This window comes from Melospiza melodia, chromosome Z, assembly GCF_035770615.1.
Source record: "Melospiza melodia melodia isolate bMelMel2 chromosome Z, bMelMel2.pri, whole genome shotgun sequence".
Classification (NCBI taxonomy): domain Eukaryota; kingdom Metazoa; phylum Chordata; class Aves; order Passeriformes; family Passerellidae; genus Melospiza; species Melospiza melodia.
This window is the reverse complement of record NC_086226.1, coordinates 15,875,498-15,899,665: the sequence shown is the minus strand read 5'-3', so window position 1 is coordinate 15,899,665 and position 24,168 is coordinate 15,875,498. Positions and strand designations below refer to the sequence as shown.

The 24,168-nt window shown below is 35.4% G+C and overlaps 1 protein-coding gene across 2 annotated transcripts in view; it reads left to right on the top strand.

The window, feature by feature from the left end:
* ALDH1A1 (aldehyde dehydrogenase 1 family member A1) overlaps positions 1-23,711 on the top strand; it is a 29,448-nt gene extending 5,737 nt beyond the window's left edge. For both annotated transcript variants that reach the window (XM_063180161.1, XM_063180160.1), the window contains 12 exons: positions 2,001-2,105; positions 5,978-6,118; positions 7,638-7,767; positions 8,843-8,904; positions 10,934-11,062; positions 13,493-13,606; positions 15,194-15,296; positions 15,849-16,033; positions 17,530-17,694; positions 19,478-19,635; positions 21,167-21,241; positions 23,123-23,711. In XM_063180161.1, the coding sequence (XP_063036231.1) occupies positions 2,001-2,105; positions 5,978-6,118; positions 7,638-7,767; positions 8,843-8,904; positions 10,934-11,062; positions 13,493-13,606; positions 15,194-15,296; positions 15,849-16,033; positions 17,530-17,694; positions 19,478-19,635; positions 21,167-21,241; positions 23,123-23,195 (1,440 nt within the window). In that variant the 3' untranslated portion in view covers positions 23,196-23,711. The remainder of the gene's footprint in view (positions 1-2,000; positions 2,106-5,977; positions 6,119-7,637; positions 7,768-8,842; positions 8,905-10,933; positions 11,063-13,492; positions 13,607-15,193; positions 15,297-15,848; positions 16,034-17,529; positions 17,695-19,477; positions 19,636-21,166; positions 21,242-23,122) is intronic.
* The last annotated feature ends 457 nt before the right edge of the window (positions 23,712-24,168 follow it).

Below are 24,168 nucleotides of genomic sequence, written 5' to 3'. Positions count from 1 at the left end.
TTCCACATTGGAATTTTGTGTGGGTAATCTTATAACTTGCTTCATCACTTATCAGAAATTTCTATGGACTTAGATATTTATTTCAGACAGCTTTTATTAAATCAGGAGTTTTCTGGTCAGTCCTGATGGTCGGAGGTGGCAATGACATTATATAAGTTGCCCACAGAATAACAAGCAGAAAAATACAGAACTATATTAATACAATACAGGAATATATTAATATATTAAAATATTATTGCCATATCCATTTATGGATGTTACTTTCATCAATATTGATGATAAAATAATATTAATAAAGTATTAGTAAACTATTGACCAAGTATTAACAACTACTCAACCAGTTTTAATATTGTGCAGAAAATTTATTCCCTGAAATCTGTGACATATTTATGACATGTGGTTGTGGTGGAAGGATTTTTTCCTCAAGTTTCTGTGACCAAAGACATTTATTCTGCAGTTCTGGCATCTTGACACTGTCTTGCCATGTCTTGAGTCAACCATCATCTACTTTACCTACACCAAAGTGTTTTCTGGTTTTCTATTTCAAAGTTCCTGTTACTCTAAGCAGCAACACTAGTTGGAGAGTGCTAGGTGATCTCACTGCTAGACTCCTGTGCTAACTGTGGGTCAAGGTGCCTTGACTCTAGGAAAAAATCACAATCTGAGCTCAAAATACCCGGTACAGTGAGTCAGAGCCTGGCATGTCCTTGCAGGTGAGTACAATTAAGATCTCACACGCATGCCTAGAATGCAATGGCACTGGGAGCCGCTGAGAAGGGAGTGCACTGGCCCACCAGCATCAGGAGGGTGGGCTCAAGGCACTGGTGGCACAGCTTAGCATGGCACACCTGCTTCAGCACTGACTTGAACCCAGAGATCACAGAGGGTCAGGCAGAGAAGGACAGGTGCTGTTAGCTTTGGACTGTGTACTGTGTCATGCCCACTCCAAGTGTATAAAGCACTTTTTAGCAACTTATCCCCCTCTTTTCAACAGCTGTGCATTTATTGGGTCTTTTCAATGACAATTTCCTTTCTGCTTCAAGGTTAACCTACAGTTAAAAAAGAAATTAAACCACTTTGATCATTTTACCAACAGTGACCCAGAGATGGCAGGCTCTAGAGTAGTACAGATCTGGTGCCCCCACAGGTAAGACCCAGGCTCTGTTTTGCATTTGTGAACAGAGATAAGTACATCAAATTTCAGACAGAGGTCCTTTTGTATGTCCTAAGCACACAGAACTATCTGGGTGCAATTCTGCGCAATGTGCTCTAATATCACCCTACTTGAGCAGGGACATTGGACCATATGACCCCACTGTGGTTCCTTCCAGCTTTATCCATTCCATGATTCTTTAACTCATTTGATTTATTATGACAGGGATTTTTTTCAGTCTCAGCTTCAATTTCAAAAAGCCCTGCTATTTCTTTTGTTTGTTTGGTGGTATGGATCGGTTTAGTTTTTGTTGGGATTTTCCTTTTTTTGGCAGGAAAGACTGAAGATAAGTCAAAGAAAAGTTCATTAAAGCTGTGATCTCCAAGATATTTTTAATTCAATACACTATACTTACTAAATCCAAGGACTGGTTTACTTCTGTCAGGCCATGTAACAGAAAGGGCCTGCATTGTTACCAACCCTGTGAGCATGGGAAACTCAGGTAGTTTTCCACAAGTCATTTAGGGCTGAACCTCCCTTCTACTTCAGACAGGAAGGACCACTTTACAACAGCATATTTTTATGACATGAAACAAAATAAAAGTGCAATGAAGAGAAAGTTTTCCTCTCCAAATTAAGTGAATTTTAAAAACCTTGTCATGGTTAAGTGTGTATGTGATTACTCATCTCTTCAGAATAATGTAATAACAGCTGTAGAGTTTTAGTTCAGACATCTATCAAGCTGGCAGCTCTCAGCTTTGAAAGGTAGGTTTATTCACTAAAACATACAACAGACAGCAGTTATATATGTGTTACTAATATCGTTGCACTCTTTCTTCTCCTGCAGATATTTATAAACAATGAATGGCATGATTCGGTCAGTGGTAAAAAATTTGCAGTCTTTAACCCCGCAACTGAAGAGAAAATCTGTGAGGTTGAAGAAGGCGACAAGGTAGGGTTTTCTTTCTTGCCCTTAACTGTAACTTTAATTTCAGTGTATCTTAAAAGTAGGAAGGCAAGCAGCAATCTGTGTAATGTAAAACCACCTTAGATGGACCTACTTCATCCTGTATACCTTCTTTCACAAACTCTTTTTTTAATAAACCATAATATTTTTTTAAAGAGACGCTGAAAAACTGCTTTACCTTATGAGGCTCATATGAGAAAAGTTCTGAAAAAATATTTTTACTGATTTGTTTTACTAATATTATTGTTTCTTTTTCTAATCTGTGGTCATTGACATCTAAAACTTTAGGTGGGATTTTATTTTATTTTTCTGATATGTTTTCTTTATTACAAATTAATATAATCTTGTCCATGACACATTTATATAAGGCTTTTCCTTATAGAAAATATTAAAAGGACAAATACCTACCATTTCCCACAAATTCTGTGATGATCACTACCATCAGTATTTTTAGCTATATGTAGTCTCAGTACTCTCCCCTACAAATATTTTGTTTTGTGAAAATATATTGAAAAACATATAGTCCTAAAAATTACTTTCAAACTGAAGTTAGCCTATCAATTGTCTCTAATTCCACAAAACTGACCTCCTTAAAGCATGTTGAATCAATGAAGCAGATGACTAAAAATATTGTTCAAAACTGCAAAGATTTTTTTTTTTATTCTTATGAGATTCTGTAGTGGAAAGTTTCAGATAGATGCAATGAAAGATATAATGAAAACCTAAGCCCTGATCTCTGTATTTTTGTTACATTATGTGTTTTTCTTATGAACAGGATTTGCCTAGCGCTACTATATAGTTTAAATGTAAGGAAGGTGGTAGTTTGTTTTTTTTTTTAAATAGGATAGACAATGTGCTTAACAGTATTAAAAGCACTGACCAAAGAAAGGGGTTTTTTATATATTCTGAGAAGGAAAATACAATAAATGAAGGTTTTATTTCCCCTTTATGAGATGACTGTAGCTGGAAATAAAGCTGGTTTTATAATTACTGGCGTGGTCCTTGCACATATGTACTTAATTTTCTACAGTTCTACTTCAAAGTTAATCTTGCATCCAAAAATGAAAGTATTTTTCACATTTCTCACTAAATGATATATTTATTTTAGTCAAGAAATGTACATCTCTAGAATGTTGTGCATAAGAAGCATTTTTTTAAGCTCAGCATCAAAATGTTAAACATGTTTTTATTGAGTAGAACAAATGTAAAATTTGTAAGTTTTTCTGTGTTATAAGTTCACCAAAAATTATGGCCAATATAATAAGTACATGCTTTTTTCAGGATCTTTTAATTTACTGTACAGAAATTCACACTGAAATAAAATTCTTTTTTGAGAAATACACTCAGAATCATCTTCTCATTACATCTTTCTCACTCTCTTCTGTAATCTCATCTAATAATCTTTGTCTCTAATGTTGTCTAGTACTTGAGCAATAATGACCACAAATTAGCAAGGTCATAATGATGTCACATTTAAACATTTTCTTAGAGAAATATGGCTGAGAAAGTCTGACTTTTATTTATTTCACCTGGAATGAAATAATTTTAAAAAATCAAAACACCTGAAGTTTTTCAAAGGTTTTTCTTTTCTTTAATACCACTATAAGTAGTGCAGAGACACTGATAATTTCTCATCCCTACATTAAATTGCTCATAACCTGCAACTGTTCAGTTATCATTCAAAAATTTTGTAGCTTTCTTTCCTTACAAACTCTCCAACAATTCATTAAATAAAAGAGATAATGCTATTCAAAACACAGGTTTGCTTTCTCTTCAATAATTTTGCAAACTAATGTGTAATGACAACTGCCATTAACTAAATTGCCTAGTGAATTGTGCAGATCTAGTAAATTACACAGCCATTATGAACCTAATATGCAAGAGGCTAGACTTCAGATAATGAGCCAAGAGATTTTAGGAATTTAATTTGTGCATACAATAGGGTTGACAAAGGGCTGTCCACTGCCTTGCAGTGGTACTTTAAAAAACAAGAGGAGATTACAAAGAACAGACATATATGTGGGTGGGAACTGTTTTCTTCCAGTTTGATGGCTCTTTCAAGCTACATTCCTAATCCTAAAGGCCCCTAGTAATAATAAAGCAGCTCACCTAATAGTCAGCATATGTAAACTAAATGTACTTCTGTAAAAAATCTAAATTGGCTCAGAAAGGAGTTTTTATACTCATAGTGTAGATTTATGTAATGAAATTAAATTTCATACAGTTGAAAAACAATCTTTTTTATTACTTTTCATTCACAGCCCTCTATTATTCTTATATTATTTTTCTCGGTTTTTATTATTTCTGCACTTCTAGCAGAATGAACACCAGACAATGTAGCTTTAATTTACATCATTCATGTTCATATGATATTTTTTTCCCTTCTCCTTTTCCAGTTAAGTCCAAGCCACCACCCTTGAATCCTACTGCAACAATATAGAAAATTTATGACAGGGGTCACAGATAGTGATAAGGTGATTCACAACATGCTGACAGATTCTGGAGAAAATCAATCCTTATTTAGTATATTTTAGGTACCTGGTGTCAGTATCTGATACTGACTGGTCAGTATCACTCTATAGAAATGACTGTGTTATTCATATAGTTCCTTCCTATCTTTTCCAAAATTTCCTGGAAAAACTTTTGGAATTTATGTGGCCTTCTGCCTCACAGGTCTGTTCTGGGCTTTCCACTAACACACCATACTCACAGCTTCTTAAAATTAGTTGATGTCTACCAATACAAGTTAAAGATTTAAGATCTAGTTCATGTTTTAAACAATTGACTATAGTGTTGACTTAGTCGAATTTGCTGATTTAGTCAACCTTGCTAATTATTCCCCTGGAGGAGATATTAGCAAATAGCAGGACAAAAAAATGTTTAAGATATCCTTCAAACATTGCATGCAAATTTCTCTGGGAGATGTAGCATATATAGTAACTCCTTTTTATTCTTTCTTTCCTCAGAATTTTTCATTTCTTACAAAAAATCAGTATTAAATCTCTTTTTTATGTCACCAATTTTTGTTGGTAAATTTTACAAGAATATTAAAATACAGAAGAATTCCAAATACTAAAAGCCTTTTTTCAAGAAACTGTAATTGTTTTTCTTTAAATCCTGGAATACCCTTTGCACAGAATAGTTTCACTGTAGATTTTTCGTCCATAATGGAAGCCAAATGATAAATAACAAAATACACTAAAAAATTATCAGTGGACCAACGAATTAGCTGGTATAGGCAAAGACAGTGCTTAGACTTCAAAATACGTAGGCTTAGCTTTTTTAACATGCCTTATTTTTAATTTTTAAAGTAATTTTATACATAAATATTTCTTAAAACTTTCAAAAAAAATTTATTGATTTGTCTTCTTTAATAATAAATTTGTGTTCTTTTTATGAAATGTCCTAAGGAACAGGCTTTTCTAACCTGGTCTTTATTGCCCTGTAAAATACTTTCAGATGAGAGGCAATTAAGCATTTACCTTACAGACTCAGACATTTCTTTCCAAATGAAAGAGATTAAACTATATCATTAATGCAAGTGCTTGATATATAGGAAGAGCTTAAAAATCTAAATTTTAAAAATAGAGTTCTCTATATATATTTTTATTCTGGAAATTTGAGAACCCATCTGTTTCTCATAGAATTTTACATTCCTGAAATAGCAACAGAAGTGTTTGAAAGAAAATAACCCATATATTTAACATTACTGGTACTAATTCTATTAGATTGGGGTTTTATTTCTCTTATTTCAACTTTATGTCGAACTTATGCTAAACTTTACACATTGAACAGCAAAGAAAGGCTTATGACAGAACCAATTATTGATCACATGAGTGTTTTTGTTTTCCTCACAGGCAGATGTAGACAAGGCAGTGAAAGCAGCTAGAAAGGCTTTTGAGCTCGGGTCAACCTGGCGCACAATGGATGCTTCAGAGCGAGGAAGGCTCTTGAATAAACTAGCTGACTTGGTCGAAAGAGATCGTCTGATTCTAGCTGTGAGTATGATATGTGAACAAAAGGACACAGAGAAAAGTCCTGATTTTTACAGAGAGATATTAGAGAGTTTAATATGCCTACTCTTTGGGAAGCTGTTTTTTTTCTTGTTTTTTTTTTCTCTGTAGCAAATGGACCTCTCTAAGCCGGCCTGCACTCTGGTCTATTAACACCCCATATCCACAAAGTACTTGAGTTTTGATTCACTTTAAAGCAATACTTAAGCTGCCTTAACTTAAACCACAGTAATTTGAATCACTGATTCTTAAGAGCACGCTAACGTTGATCCCATGGTTAATACTTGTCTAAACTAAAGCCTGAATCAAGGCCTAAACTCAAATCAAAGCCTGAATCAAGGCCTAAATGCAAAGCCTGGCTCCATGCTTATAGATGATACAAGTCAGAACTGGGAAAATTTGAATTTCATTACTCTATATTTTCTCATCACTAATCCTTCATTAACTCCAGCTTGCAACTAGCAGTGAATGATAAAGCTTAAGGAGAGCCAAAGACAGCAATGGATTATTTTAAAAAGAGCAATAACATGAGTGCTGGGGAATGATGCCCTCTCCTTACAAACCACTGTGTACTGGCTATTTTACCATACTTAACAGAAGACACATAACTTGTAATGTTCTCACCTACACATTGTGAACTAAGGCAAGAAATTACATATAAAATAGAAATACATCACCAATTTGATAAAGGCTAGTATCCTCTCCTCCTTGCATTAAACTCCACTTATGATATTATTATTAAGGTGACTTCTCTGCTATTTCAAGCACATTCTGGAATTAAAACTTTGAAGGGATAATTTTTTGTGCTGAAGATGAATCCTGGTTTTCTGTAAACAGCATAAAAATTTAGACAAGGAGGAGTATCCAGCATTCAGGATGATCACTCAGACTGATCTAGTTTGAAGTATTTATCCATTAGCCCCAATATTCAGGGGCGTAGAAATTAATCCAAACCACATTCCTTAGATTTGGCTGAAAAGCAACACTATTTAGAGACTCTCTTCTACATAAGTATTTATTTTTCATAAGGAATTTTTCTCACTTAAGAATTCTAGATGGCTCAGATCTTTCCTTTGCACATCAGACACTCAAGGTGTATTTAGGGTATTTTTTACAAGACTTGAGCTTGCTGATATTTTATTTACATCAGTTATTTGCACTATCTCCTTCCTAATGTCTTGATCTGTGCTTGCAAAATATTTAACATAAAGTAGAACTGATTCATATGGGTGAGAAGTTTTTTGAGTAAACCTTACCACTCCAAATGCACTGTGACCATGCTATCTGCATAGCTCAATACAAATAAAACATCATGAAAATTTCTCACTTTGAAATTGATACATTCAGGTTTTCAATATGTGTTCTTCAGAGGGGAGTAATCTAAATGTTTGTTCTAAAGCTGAAATCCTCAAAGTGAACTTCCAAAAGCTAAATTACAAAGCGCAAGCAAAAGAACTATTATCAGGATTTGATATTAACTGTTTAATTTTGCTGTTGTCTGCAGACAATGGAAACCATTGATGGTGGGAAGCTCTTTTCCACGGCCTATCTAATGGACTTGGGTGCCTGTATCAAAACTTTACGCTACTGTGCAGGCTGGGCTGATAAAATCCATGGGCGTACTGTTCCAATGGGTGAGTAGTTCTGAGATAACAAAGCTACAGAACTGAGGCCAACACAAGCTGTAAATAACTGACTTTTTTCTAAAAGTTGTGCAACACAGAAAATATTTTTGAAAGTTTTTAAGATAGGTTATTAAAGAGTTGTCATAGTTCTCAGTTTAAACGTTTAGTGTAGGTCTTCACATTTATTTCTTGTTCACACTACTAACAAGTATTGATTATGAACCAAAAAATTTTAACCTGTGCAAACATCTAAGAAATGTGGTAGGCTCTTTTGCATTGCAATGTATAGTTTATACAAGGCTACAATAGTGAGGCCTGGGTGTCTACATATTTAAGCAAAGATTAGCACAAAGCTGTAATATTTACTTCAGTGATTGGATAATGTGCTAGGAAAAGTACTATGAGATAGGAATGAGGAAACAGCACTTGCTAAAATTTCATTCCATTCCCTTTCCCATTAAGCAGCTCTATGAAAACATTGTCTTTCTAGCTACCTCTCTCAGCAAGGCAAAGAAAAGAATGGTAATAAAGAAGGAATTAAGGAAAAGGTAATAAAGAAGGAATTAAGGAAAACTAGAGTGATAAATACTTCCAACTTCTTTGCCTCCTGTAGACCTTTATACTAGGTTTAATGGAACACATATTTATGTGAATCAAAGAGAATTTTATATTTAATGGATTTGATTTAAGCTGAGATCTAATATTAAAAAATGTCTGATATATACCTAGGATTTAAAAGAGAAGTTCTTGAAAGAAAAAAAAAAGGTGATAAAAGAAAAAAGAAATGAGGAATGCTTATTGGTGTACTGTGCATACCATATTGAGAAACAGGGCTGTCACTGCAAAAAGACAGTAAGACTGGAAAAATCAAACCTTGTAGCTATGAAGAAAGTAGACATTGAATCCAGATGTACTTTATGGCTTTTTGCATAGTTAAGATTTTGAAAATATCATTTATAAATAAAATTGTGTCCAGCTAAGTTTGGTACCCTACTTTATAATCTTTGTGATTTAACTGTTTCTGATTTAACTGTTTCTCACAAATGCTTTGTCTGAATGACTAATTTATTTCTTTTTCCCATAGATGGAAACTTTTTTACATTTACTAGGCATGAGCCTATTGGGGTGTGTGGCCAAATTATTCCTGTAAGTTGGAACCATTTATGTAAATACAAATGTTCCTAGCTACAAATGGAAATGCATTTGAAATTTTGCCTATGCTAGTGCATAGTAGTGAAACATTCCTAACCAAAAATTTTCAGGTCCTGAAAGATAGAGATGATCCTGAGATCTGTAATTCTGATTCATCAGTGTGTGATGAGTCACTTTGGTCCAACCTTGTCCCTCTCCTCCCTGTACACGGAGAGAAAATAAATCTCAAATAGAAGTTTGAATTACAAAATAATTTGAAAGATGAAATTGTGTTTCATTGAAAAAATTAGAAACAAACATGGAGGAGAGCGTAATATTTACATTCTATTATATTTAAGCCTATAAGCCTATTAACAATAAGCTCTTTAAGACCTAGAATATCTGTTATGCTCTGAACAGCATTCAGACAGCTGGATCTTTGTTTATGGCTAAGACTCATTCACCATGATGGTGGTACAAGTTACAACACAAAGAATGTGTCAGACAAAGCCCCCGTTTGGCACATCTGAATTCCAAGTATTGAACTTGCTCTCTTCAACTAAGTTTCAAAAGGGCTACCTCAGTCTGATCATTCAAAACACTTGAGGAGCTAAAGTTCTAAATTTATTTGTGAAGTCTATGTAGTTTTGGTGGGTTTCTGTGAAAATAGTTATATGCACTAGGCTCTCCTAATCCACCCACCACCTTGCACACAGTACTTATAAGCAGCCTCACCTGGTGTACTTGACAACTCAACAGATTCTAAAAGTCATCTTGTCTATAACGTCTGCTCAGACATGCAGGTCCTGCTCATGTTCCTGACATTTTTAAGTTGATCTTGAAAATTTCCTTCAGACACCACATTGGTTTAGAGAACGTTACTTGAATATGGTTGTATCCAGTCCCTAGGAGAGCTTGGGAAACTGCTGGTTTAGATCCTCTTGTAGGTCAGACACAAGGCATTTCAAATGAAATGCTCAATCAAGCTATGATAAAGAGCTAGAAACACTAGACGTGGCCATTTAAAATATAATTATCTCCTGGAAGTACAAGCAGCAGATAGTACAAACACTGACTTCCCTTATAAAATGTTAAGTATTTCTTAGTATATCTTCATTTTCCCTCCATCAAAATATGAACCAACAAACTGCAGTTTTCTATATAAACCAAAACTGTGAGGACTATGTGTATGTTGCAAACTACTTTTGATAGCTCACCATTTCCACTTCCTTTCACTTATGCAGTAGTATGTACAACTGCATAGGTTGTATGTACAACTTCAACAATGAATATGCAGAAAACCTTGGAATCCCTCACTTTATATTATTTATGCTCCCATTATTTTTGAGGCTGGGGTGAGTCTGAAAGGAGAAAAGGAGAGAAAAGAAAAAAGTATTGCATGTATATTCCTCCTAGCTACTCTACCATAATAGGTAACTCTTAACTGCCTTTTTCCCCATTTCAAAAAGGTATCTGTTGAGCTGAGGTTCATGGCCTCAATGACACCCAAACCACAACAAGTATTCTCAAACGGACTAAGCTGTTTTCCCCTGGTCATGTTGTCCCTCACACTGCAGAACATGGGGTCCAAAGCATTCAGCTAGTCTTCCATCTGCCTGAACTGCTCACAACAGACAGCAGCCAGTGAAACCTCCAGGGGAGAGGGCAGGGGCAGCATTATGTGTCATTACCTCCTTTCCCTTAGAAAGCTGAATTGGTGATGGATGTGACCATTCAAGACAGCAAAACTCCCAATTGCACCACTAATCCAACAACTGCCTGTAATACTTAGTTAAAGGAGTACACTCATTGTCTCTTGAGCTTGTAACTAATACCTTGGATCCCCCGGACTTACGCATACACGAAATCCCCAGTTTGTACTACATGGCTTGCCAATTGCTTTTTTCAAAACATCTTCTTTCTGAAAGGATTTCAACAAAAAGCTCAACCACCCAGCTGAAAATTTGCACTATTATAATAGAAAAAGCTGAGGTATTTTGGTGATGTATTAGAAATAGGATACACTTTCTCATCTGTCTTTCAGTGGAACTTCCCACTGGTTATGTTCATCTGGAAGATTGCCCCTGCTCTTTGTTGTGGAAACACGGTGGTTGTCAAACCAGCAGAACAAACTCCACTCAGTGCCCTTTACATGGGATCCTTAATTAAAGAGGTAAGTCACCAACAACAGGGTTATTTGCCCCTCTCAGAAGTGTAAGAGTACACTGCAGCTGAAATGCCACAAAGGTAATACAAGACAGGTTCATGGCATGCCTAGTCTTGCACTGTGGAACTTACCTTGCTGTAAACCAGCGAAGCCAAACCAGGGCAAAAGCATGCATATCTATGAGCCTAGTGCATACACAAAAAGTCCCACAACATCAATTTAGTAAACTCCATTATTTAGCAAATATTTTTGTATTACAAAAGCACAGTACCTTTCAGAGTCAAAAGCAAACAAGGAGTCAAGTGCAGAGTATTTGGAGGTGGGTGGCAATGACTTTATTAGTACAGTTATCACAGAAAAGAACCTGTTTGTACAGCTTTTTTTTTGTTTAACCGAACAAAGTTTTCATCCACCTACGTTTATTATTAACAGGGAGCTGTAAAATCAAGTTGGTGACTGCTGCCAAACCTGTGAATTCTCTTCACACAGAAACTGTGAGAAGACACTTTGTGCTCCTGAATAAGGGGTGTGCAGGTTTCTTCAGAAAGCTAGTGTCTCCAAAGCTATTATGCTCAGTCCAGCAACCACCCAAAGAGAACAGTTAAACAGTTTAGCTTTCTTCCCAATAAAATCAACAAATACAATCTAAGTTGTTCAAAGGTTGGCACAGATGTCAATAATCACTAGTGCAGTAACCTTGCAGAGTTTTAATGGAAGTGACTTGGCACATTTTATAATTCTGCTTTAAAACCGTGATTCAGCACAGCCCACTGATTGGTTGTGTGTTAATATTACACAGAAACAAAATTTTTATCAGACTGGAGGCACGTCCTGCTCTTATTGCATCACATAGTAAATGCTATTAGATAATACTGGGGAGGAGGAATAGCTTTTAAAAATATGTGAGAAACCTTCTTTGTCAGCTTTTAACAATAAGTATCCAAAAGTGTATTTCTCTGAAAAAAGTAACTTTACAGGAAAAGTAACTCAATTCTGTTCTGATCTAATGAAATTTCTATTGTAATATTCCGATTTCTTGAAAGTCAAGCTCAGAAGGTGGGAATATAAAAAGTACATTGGAGGCCAAATCCCTGCCAGTGGTCACTTCAATAGCTGCTTTGGACTTGTGAAAATATCTGAAGGTCTAATTTAACTTTCTAGTTCCCAAAAGCCCACTGGAAAAAAAAAATCTATATAGTCACTTCTGGTAACCTTCACTATCTTGTTTAATGACACTCACAAGTCTCTCTTACTAACAAATAGATAAGAGCTTCTAAAACAAACATAAAAATTAAATGCTCAAAGGGAGATTTCTCTACACAACTTAAGTAAGAAAGGCAATGCTAAGCAAATGGAAAGAACCTCATTGTCTCATCAATTTCAGGGTAAATATTTATCTGGAAAATTAAATGAGCATAACGAGCATTGACAGACTGTATCTGAGCATGAAACCGTAAGCAATAAAAGTTGCTTTGACAAAAGTAATAACCTGGTATCCAAAATGCAGGACATGAGTTTTAGGAGCTCCAACTCACCACCTGAAATGCACCATTTTCCAAAAAAACATGGTGTTTTCGCATGTAATTCCAAAATTCTGTTTAGTGCTATAAAGAGACTTTTTGAAATTATAATGCAGGATATTAATCTATTTGATATTTTAATAATTCTGTGTTCCTCAAGTATCATTGATATTGTGCAGCTGCTCCATAAACCAACAAAATTCCATCTACTCTTCTCACATCCTTGGAGTTTGCCTGACAAGCTGCTGGAAGAAAATAGCTTATTTTGCTGTGAATGGAACATATATAATACAGGATTTGTGGGAAACAATACATTTGTTTTGAACCATAGGAAAAGCTTATTTGCATGAAAAATGTGCAAGATATTGAAACTATGCCCATCTCAGCCTGCTTGTTCATGCTTTGTAGCTAATCTGCCTATTTTTTGCTGTAAATTCTCATTACCCACTATACTTTCAACCTACATCCAAAGTTCCATCATTTTTCTTAACTTCAGTAGCAGATCATTAATTAAATTCCATCTAGCATGGATATAAATGTGCAAAAGTCAGCTAGTACATCTGTTGATTCAAACAGTTCTAATGAAGCAGACATGAAAGTAAGCAATATTTCTTTATGCATCTGAGTGAGAAAATTTAAAAAAATATTTCTTACAAAATGGCACTGACCAAGAATGAAAGTAATATATTCTTTGGGGGAAAAAAGAAAAAAAAGAGTTCAGTAACCTAAAAGACAGGTGAAGGAAAGAGGGTGTAAATCATGTGACAATGAAACCTTGTGGGATTATAAGGCTGAGAATAAATATATGACTAAGAAAATGTTGAGAACTGGAGAACTGAAAAGGGAATACCATGCAACACATGTTCTTATAGTTATAATCCTTCCCCAAATTTACAGGATTTTTTTTCCAATTCAGGCAGGATTTCCACCTGGAGTAGTGAATATTGTGCCAGGCTTCGGACCCACCGCTGGAGCAGCAATTTCTCACCATATGGATATAGATAAAGTAGCTTTCACAGGCTCTACAGAGGTACTATAATCAATGCAAGAAAATAGAAGCAGGAAATGTGCCCCTCTGATTCCCAGCAATGATTTAATGTCTAACTTATTCTGTGTAATTATTTTAACTCTCTTCTTTCTTAAGGCTGCTGGTTTGTTAAACAAAGTCTGTTTAATGATTTGTTGGTTATTATTAACTTTAAACATATTTAAACAATGTTTGTATTGCTGGAAAGCCCTTTAAACAAAGGCAGTCCATGAGATACAGTAGATCCTAGTATACCAAGGGTATTTTAAGTCTTTACTCCTTCAAACCAAAACTTTTTCATAACATTCTTTTTAAAAGATATTCTATTATCTTTGAGTTTAATAACAGCAGGATGACAGGAAGGTACCTAGGAAATCTCATTCTTCAGTCTGCACACATTTAGGTGAGGTGACAGATTTTTGGTATTTCATTGATACTTAGTACCATCTGGGTGGTCTGGGTGTTTGAATATGTATCTGTTTAAAAGGAAGGTCACTGTTAATTTTCCCTATCCTTCACTCTGTGAAGTGCTATAATTGAATATTTCTCATTGGAGGCTATATAGAGGACTAAGGTTTGGCTATTTCTTTGACACAGTTCATTACATTGTCTGTCTAAATACATGCTAATGGAAAAGCTGCCATCTGGCCTCTTAACTTCTTGGATATAGACTCCAAAGATAAATATCATTGCTTCATGTCAGGGCTCAGTACACACTGAGTGCAAGAGCTATGTTTACTCTCAGAAACGTTCAGCTCCACAGTAATGGGAAATGAAAACAACCCCAAACCCTGACATCTGAGAAATATCCCACAGATGTTACCAACAGACAGTGACAACTACAATTCCCAGTGCCCAGTGATCCTCCAAAGGCAGATGGACCCATGTATTTCTAGAGTTTGGTGATTGTTCTCTTCTAGCAGTGCAATTTAGCAATGAGAAATGATGGCAGGAAGGCTGACAGAGGGAGAAAGTTTGCCTGATGGTTGCTACACACAGGCAGCTACAGTTCAAAGCCACAAGAGCTACAAGCAGATTTTTCCTTCACAGCTTTTCCAGGGCAGTTCACAGTAAGTAGTTCCTTCAACTATGTCATCAGTAGGAAAAGGCAGGATAAGGGTCCTAGCTTGCAGTGTTCACTTCCTGCTCTTCATTCATCCAAGACAGAAATTGAAACAAGGAAGAGTGTCCATGCAGCCAGTGTAGATTGTATCATAAACTTTGTGCATTAAAGAGCCTTCTCATGCATAAAACAAAGGAATTTTAACTTAATGGGAGTAACAGGTGCAGCAGCAACCTGTGCCTGCTTTAGACTAGAGATACATGGAAGTGGAGTGGTAGCAAGCAAAAAAGCACCTCATATCTTTGGCAGTTAACATTACAGGGGGAAATTCTTCTAGAAAACACTTCCAGTTCATAGAGTGCCCTGTATCCTGACTCTTTTCAGTTGTTTTATTTTAACTTACTTTTCATTTTATTACTGGGATAGTAGAAATCTCTTAACTGATTTTCACTTTTGAGGAAATCAAAAATGTATTTAGAGGTCATTGCAAACATTTGCCATTAAGCTGTCCTCTTCCTATGTTTTAGGTTGGCAAACTGATAAAAGAAGCAGCAGGGAAGAGCAATCTGAAGAGAGTTACCTTGGAACTTGGAGGAAAAAGTCCGAACATTATATTTGCAGATGCAGATTGTTAGTAGGAATTTTATTATATGAACTACTACTATTGCAAATCCAACATTCTTTTTCCTTTCTTTGTCAGTAAATTATTTTAACCTTTTCAAAAAAGAAGTAATTTTTAATGTTTTCTGGTCATGCCATAATTTTAAGTTAGATGGCCACCAAAATCAATTGCTCCTGAGTAGATGTGGAGCTCTGAAAGCCTCTTCACTCTTAATATAATTAGTGATCATCCTAATGAAACATGAATGAAGAATGAAAAGAAGATAGAAGGATCTCAAACAGGTTTATTCAATTTCTGTCTGAATTCTTTTGTTGATAGTCATGACAGGGCAAATAATGTTAAATCTACAGGATTCTGAATGTGTGTTCAGCTAGATGTAACATGATGCTTTTGAGAAGGGTAGTTTGGACATAAGTAAATGGTTCTATATCTGTGTTTTAAAGGGCCATAAAAATAAAAAGTGCTACAAAGGGAAATTAGATGGGTGACAAAGGTTCGTAAAGAATTTATTATGTGATGATTCAGGTTTATGATCTGATGAACTCTGCCTTTCTTTGCAGTGGATGCTGCTGTGGAATTTGCCCATATTGGTCTGTTCTATCACCAGGGACAATGTTGTATAGCAGGATCTAGGATTTTTGTGGAAGAGCCTATTTATGATGAGTTTGTTCGCCGGAGCATTGAAAGAGCAAAGAAGTATACTCTTGGGGATCCTTTGAAGCCAGGTGTGCAGCAAGGCCCTCAAGTGAGTGATATTGCATGTTTTCAGCCTAATTCTGTCATGACACTACAATTTGACATCTTACTAATCTTACTGTTGCAGGAGTTTCAAGGCTAAGTACAGTTTTGTAGAGGTTAGTCTGGAGTACAAAGAAGAAGAAATCAGAGTGATTGTCATTTGTGCCAATATCATAGGCCTAAGGTCTCTTTCTCTTTTTATTATTGAAGGGGAGCAATTATAAAAAAATGAAATGCTTTGAAAAGCCCTAATGTAAGATCTGTAAAAGTGCAAGTACAATCATCTATGTCATGCTAGAACTTTCTAACTTTTCATTCAGATAGTGCCACTATAATTGACTAGCTTGAAGAAATAAGAGTTTCAATATCTTTTCCCCTTTTTCAAGGCACTAGACTTTTATTATGCTGCTTTCAGTTTTAGAATATTACACAATTAAAATGCAAGAGTTTTTTTTTCTCCTTTTGTTAAAAGATCATACCAACAGCTTTTCCATCAAATGAGTGTTTAAATGCAGCATTAAAAAGTATTGCTATCACAATGCTGTGAACTCAACACTGTTACATTAGTTCTCATCTAGTCTTATTCCCACATCAGCTTATACTGCAGCCCATGGAATAAAAGCATGTAAAAGAGTGCTGTAGTAGAGAAAAAGAAAAAGTAGGAGACAAAACCACTCCCATGCATTTGATAGAGTAACATATTCTTTATTGGTTATCGCAGTCATTTTGAGTAATAAAAGACATCCAGTAAATTGGAACAAAATACATTCCAAGCCACAAAATATTTGGCAAATTTAAAAATATTATTTTGATACTCTGGAATATGTTTTGATACAAGAAAATTTATTCAGCAGAATGAATTTAAAAGTCAAAGGACAAGAAAATTCAAAAAAAGTAAACTCCGATTGTGTCTGGTGTACAGCTAATATAAAATTAGCAGAAATGTTCTCTCATATAATTGTGGCTTTATGGAGTTTGAATTTCATGCTAACAATTTAAATGAGAGATGTAAATACACTCTTAGGAAAAAATTAAGGAAGTTAAACATGCGAAAAAAGCAATAATGAAAATATTTGAATGAACATAAAGACTCTTTTCTCCTCCAGTCTCATAATTTTCCTTTTTTGACCTATTTTTATCCTTAGCAACCTTTAGCTGAAGCTTAATTATTTTACAGATTAGAAAATTTACTCCTTTTAGAACTGGTATGGTTGCATTTAAGATGAAATTGTAATTATGAGTGCAGCTGCATTTCTTTTATGGTAGTTATGTTAAATATCTCTCTTTGTCTTCAGATTCCTTGTTATGATTTCTAGAGTAATGCTTTCTAGAAACAAAAAATAATAGCCTATATCAGGTCTATTCACTGTGGTGTATTGCCACAGAGAAAAAAGACCCATATTTTTCTCCAGGTCATAGGGACACAGGTTTAGGTTAATAAGCTAGAAGACCAACTGTTATCAGCATGTGTTGTTTTCATTCCTGAAATATCTTTTCATTTAGATTGATAAGGAGCAATATAAAAAAATCCTGGAGCTAATTGAGAGTGGGAAAAAAGAAGGAGCCAAACTGGAATGTGGAGGAGGTCCATGGGGAGACAAAGGTTACTTCATCCAGCCCACAGTTTTTTCTAATGTTACAGATGATATGCGCATTGCCAAAGAAGAGGTAAATAAATCTTCAGCAATCTCTTCCCTCACTGGAAGTCATCTGTTTTAATATCTGCTCAAAATATTCATTTAGCAGGTCAAGTGACTACATGAAAATCCTCTCATTAAACCTGTTGTTCCATCCTGGTGGTGTTTAAAGTGCTTTTGTTGTTTTCTGGTGCCCATTTCACCAGATTGCTCAAGGAGAGAGAGGAGAATGAGGCTGCTGTGCTAGCAAAGGCTCCTGCCTAGATAAATGCTGAGGTTTGGATGCTTGCATTGCTCCATACTGTCCATGTCTCACATATCAAAGTCACAATGACCTGTAAACATTGGAGGAACAACTTGTGAATATTTTACACTGCATGAGTGGTGCTTGCGTGCACCAGGCAGCTGCTTTGCAATGTGAGAAACTAGGTGGATGGCGCTTCCAGAGGCATTTTGTTTGTGGCATTTCATTTTGCCCCTGTGGGACTACTTAACTTAGATCAGTTTGCAGATGTGTCTACACTTCATTGAAGAATCTGCTACTGTCTCAACTAAGATGACAATGCTAGGGCACCAGTGACTGTCTGGAACCAGAGACAATTGAGAGTGCTGAGCTGCCATCTGAGCTAGTTCTCTACATAAAGATTCAAAGTCAAGTCATGACTTCTTCTCTGTGTTTTTTTACATTTATCGTAATTAATAGCTGCTGCAATTGGGCTGCAATTGGTGTCCATTATACTACTTCATATTAGAAAGCTGATGCAGCCTCCTAAACATATTTACTACATCCAGCAAGAGCCAACAGCCTGAGTTAAAATGAACACCACAGCATTTAGAATTAATTGTGACAGGAAGAGGGTTGTAAAACATGATAGACCTGTATGAGACAGAATTTTGATTGTTTCCACCATACTATAAGTAAAGTAGGAAACAGCACAGTTACAATTTTTTTTGCAGTTCTCTTAGTTACCCTTTGGTCAGAAGTGCAAGAACTGGTCCTTATATTTTTTAAGTGTAATGAACAAAGAAGCTGTGAGTAGCCAAGGTAGTTTAAAGAATGAGTTTTGAATGCTCACCACTTGAGCATTGGAGGAATGTTCAGTGATTTTCTGATCTATGGAAATCAATCCTTAGAACTCTAGCTAGAAACCAGCACTAACTAAAAACTCAGTCAAGTAGAAAGCTCACAGTCGATGGAAATAGAATTAGTTAGATGTCATAATGCCTCCCTCAGCCCACATAGTCTTGGTGTCCTGTGACAGGCACGGGCACCTCTACTGAGAACTCTGAACAACGGTAGCAGGAGAGCTGAACCTGAAGGACAATTTTCTTACCTGACACCCACAAGGAAAGCAGAATTAGTTGTTTCCTTTGGAGTACATTCTCGGTTGTGCAGCTACCTGCAGGGATAAAATTCTAATAATAAATTTAGATGAATGGAAAATTGAATGTCTTTCTTGACTTTAAAAATAGAGCTTGTCCAGAAAACACAAGTTTGTTGGTAATCAGTATAGATACATAGCACACTGACGCCATGTTAACTATCTTTATGAGGGGTGCTTTTTGATCACTGTTTATTTGTTTTCACTGTTCATTTATGGTATTAGAAATTATTTACAATAGATAATCTTGAGTTCCTTCATATTGCAAAAATCTTTATGCAAACTTATAGTATTTTTTAGAATTTTATTCACTCTTGACTGCATTAATTCAGGAATAAGGCCATCTGACAAAAGTTAACTTAAAATACATCAATTACTTCAAATAGTAAGTTATTCTAGTTCACGTCATATGTTTACATGTGTTTGATACAGATATTTGGACCTGTTCAACAAATCATGAAGTTTAAAACCATAGATGAAGTTATCAAGAGGGCAAATAATACCACCTATGGCTTAGCAGCAGCAGTTTTTACCAAAGACATTGACAAAGCATTGACATTTGCAGCTGCCCTTCAGGCTGGAACAGTATGGTAAATAAAGTTTTTTTTAATTCTTAGTTTAGATCTGCAGGTGTCAATACTACTAGTTGTGAGACACATTCACAGTATTTTGGGTGGGTTTTTTTTAATATTTATTCTTTGTCATCTTTATAGAGGTAGATCATTGTCTCTTCTGTTTATCTTTCCCATATGTTTCCCTATTATATGTGTTACTAAATAATTACTTCTTGTTAGTCATCATACCATTTTATTATAAACTTAGTCTAAAAAAAGGAAATTTACTTGCTAAAAAGAAAAGGAAACAAAAGCAAATTCTGTGAGAGTGCCCTTTACTTCAGGATCTGGGGATAGCCCAATGGATAATTAATGAGATCAGTTTTGATATTGTGTAAAGAAGTTAATTATGTGAAGTTCAGTGGCCATTAGCCTGGGCAGAGCCTTTTCCATTTCTGTAATGGGAAAGGTTGATAAAATGTGATTGAACAAAGAGAGGATATACAAGCTGGGAGGACTACTACAGGGCCAACTATTTCCAGCTATACAAAAGAAGAGGCAACCTATACGGAGCTGGAAAAGAAAAAGCTAAGAAATGAAAGAGTGAAAGCTTGGAGGCATAGCAGGGTCTAATGACAATCACTGACAAAGACCTGCATTTCCCTACAGTTATTTCAATGCATCAGACGGAGAACAACCAATTTTACTTGAATGCAAAACCTGTGTCCAATTTACATTTTATCTGGAAGCACTTGCAACCAGCACAAATTCCTGCCCAAGTCCTGTGACCTAAGAACATATGCTTTCCAAAAATAAGCTAACAGTCTTGCCTTCAGAGTTGGTATTCTTTATATGGAAGAAAATTTAGAAGAGAAGTGGAATATTTGGGATTTGCTCTTACATGATTGGTGGTCTAGGAATCCTCTAGCTATGAACAGAATCTCTTTTGTTGGAACCAATTGACTGGCAAGGAGGAGAGAATATAAGATATGAAAATAGAGAATATTTGATTTGACAAAGTTCTAATACAAAAAAAGCTTCTCAACTAGGAAATGGGATGCACATTCTGTCAAAATTCTTCATACCTAAGAAGTTGCCTGTGAAATTCCTTTCTTACTCATTATTGTGTCTGTTCTCAACCACAATACGGAATAAGGTTTAACTGAGTAGAACCAAACAAAACTTCCTAAATATATAGTTAAGCTATCCTGCATTTATCTATTGGAAGGGTACATAAACTCTTCTGCAGAACACTTATCTGTGGATAACCTTTTGTGAGAGAGCTTGTATACAAATTAGAAATTTTATTGCAATGATCAGAGAAAGATATGACTTTCTCTCAGCTTGAAGACCCTTGCTGAGTTTTAGTACCCTGATAATAACTGTAGTTGTTTTTGATGCTTCATTTATCTGAACTTCAAACTATATGTATTTTTGCAGATATATACATAGATGCAGTTTGTGACCATGACCATAAGCTTTTTAGAGGTGACAGAAAACCTCTGATTTTTCAGAAGTGAAAAAAAATTGTTTTGCACTGTCAAAAGTAATTTTCCTGTTCTTCTAGGGTTAATTGCTATAGTGCATTGTCTGCTCAATGTCCCTTTGGAGGTTTTAAGATGTCGGGAAATGGACGAGAAATGTAAGTAAATACTTTTAAAGCTGTAGATTCACAGGAAATTCAAATGAAATTCCAAACCCTGACTTAAAATATGCATAACTAGGATGTCCAGTTTGAGACATCCTTGGCAAATAAGTCTCTAGAGTGCTTAGAGACATCATGTTGTCAGAGGCAACATCAACCAGCAATTCTTTTACAAAATAAATAAGAAAATTTCTTAGGGGCACACTTTTTCGATATGACTAATTCGCAGTATATCATGGTTTACTGCTAAGCAAAACTGACATTGTGTTTATGGTTTACAGTTTTTGCATATATAGAGAAACTCTCATTTTCATGAAGATTAATCTGTGGGTTTTTTGTGAAATCCCCTTTAAATGCTAGGTTTCGAAAACACAAGTCTTCCCAAAATCCTTGATTTAAGTAAGATTTTTCAGTTAAAATTTGTGAAAATAATGTTTTTAGAGTATGTGCCAGCCAGGCCAAAAGTTTTGATAAAAATAATCCTCCGTAGCCTTTTGATCTTTTGATCAGATATGTATGGGTGAGGCATTCAGAGCTTCTCTTTATGTTGTTTCTTCAGAGATAAAGGCTAGTGCTTTCATACGTGCTCATCACTGGGCACAAACTGCTTCTGATGGCAAAGCTCCCACTGACTTCAAAGAAAACAGTCAAGCCAATGTTGAGAGCTTTAGAAAACTTGAAATTGAAACCCTTTAATAATTTAAGCCATTTTTATCAAATTCAGCTTTTCCTTTGTTTGGTGCGGGTGCCAATAATTGGGAGATAATCAATTCTGAATTAGTCTTTTTCAGAAATATTTTTTTTATTTATTTGCTGGAAATAACAGACTATCAAAAATGTTCTCTATAACAGTACATTTTGAATGAAGGAATCTTTAATTCTAAGAAAGTTTTCAGGTTCAAATTCACAATTATCAGACCTATAAAAACATTCCCTCTATAGGACAAGGAAAAACTCATCACCAGATAGATGTCTGTCATGAGAAAATTTGTAAATATGTGACAATCATTTTTAGGAGAAGTGGAAAAACAAACCTATACTGAAAAAAATAGGATGTGGTTGTGTTAAGCCACTGACTTCCCTGATCTCAAAATAAAATTATCCATATAATTCTTGGAGTGATAATGCCATTATGAATTAAACTACCAAATATCATATACTAACAAAATTCCTCTCCAAAAAATGAAGGGAATCAGTAAACATTTTCACCCAGCACAAGTGTCCTGAGCACAGATTTCTGTTTTGCTTATATATCTATCTAATAAGACAGCAGTGAGGTCTGTGTAACATTATACTGTAGCAAACCCTTGTTCCGCAGAACAATCAGTTATGTCTTAATAGTTTGACTGCACCAGATGTCAAATAGTTAGGAATACAAACAAGCTTCATCTCATCACTGAAAACATAAAGGTGAAACATGTTCATAATGTCAGAGACTTAAACTCTTTTTCACTGTCTCAGTTTTCATGGTGGAATAGTTTTATCCCCCATTTACTTGAGATGAAGTTCATACTCTTTGACTCTGGAGAAAGCTCTTGACATCAGAAGAAGAGCTTTACAAATAATTTGCTGAACATACTTGTGAAGATCTAACATGCTCTTGATCTGCTGTACAGAAATCTGGTTTAGAAATACTCTAAATTAAACACCATTCACAGAAATAAAACTAGTCTCTCTGCCATTTTTATCAGGAGACCATTGCTGTAGTTTTTCAAAAGGTTTCCAGGAGCAGTCTAGCTGCACAGCTGTCTTCCAAATATGTCCAGTGTACTTGTTACACATCCAGACAATTGCACACTACCTCTGAAAATCCAATACAGAAAAAACTCATATAAAAAGCATTAGCATAAATGCTACTCTTGGTTCTCTTTTATCTAGGGGAGAATATGGTCTTCATGAATACACAGAAGTTAAGACTGTCACCATCAAAATCCCTCAAAAGAACTCGTAATCCTGTTTGAGGTGCAGAAATTAACGTCTTCAAATGAATCTGAAAAGGCTATGTGAATTCTCAGTTGTCTTGTTGCCCACGTGATACATTAACTTTTCTGCTTTCTGACTGTATAAGAGGTACCTTCTTACATTAACAATATAAGGAATAGCATAGAAAAAATTAATGTGATACTGAAAAAAATCTTTAATGTCTGGTTCACAGCTAAGTCATTTTAAAACCCAAATCCAGAAATATCTACTCTTGTTTGCAGTTGTAGTTCTCTGCAGTGTTATGAAAATTTTCCTTTTTCAGTATATTCTGCAAGTACGGTTTGAATTTACATGCTCTTGTAAGTGTTAGATGTCAAGTTGTCCTTGCATTTGCTTTATGGCCTTAACAAAAACGCTAAAGAGTAGTCAGCAGATGTTTCTATGTTTCTCTAGATACATTTCTCAGACTATTAAAGTTGTTCATCATGCTACATGAATGTAATCTGTATGTTAAAAAAATATTAAAGTTCACCTACAAAACCTATTTCTTCTCCCTTCATTAGTCTTTTCTATTATACCAGTTTACCACTGGGCAAAATGTACCAGAGGCACCAGTGGTGTGTTCAGGTCATCAGAAATAAACTACATCTGCTACATGGAGGATAAAGACCCCAATATTTTGCCAGTATTACAACTGGAAAAACATGAACACACAGAACAGTAAACAATTTGCAAAGAGCCAGCACTTGGCTATGGTAAGTGCATAACAAATCTTACCAGACTTAGGGGCAAGAGACCGTGAAGGGAAAGAAGAGGAGGGGAGGGAAGGTAATCTCCTTTGTGATTTACACCTGCTACATTTTTCCTGTACTCACATACTTTCATGTAACTAGCCTGTTCTCTTCCGTCTTCTTTTCACCTCTAATCCATTGTCTTTTATCATCCTGTTTGCTCCTCTGTTCCTTACAGCTGCTTGTTCTCCTGAGGACCCTCTTTAAACA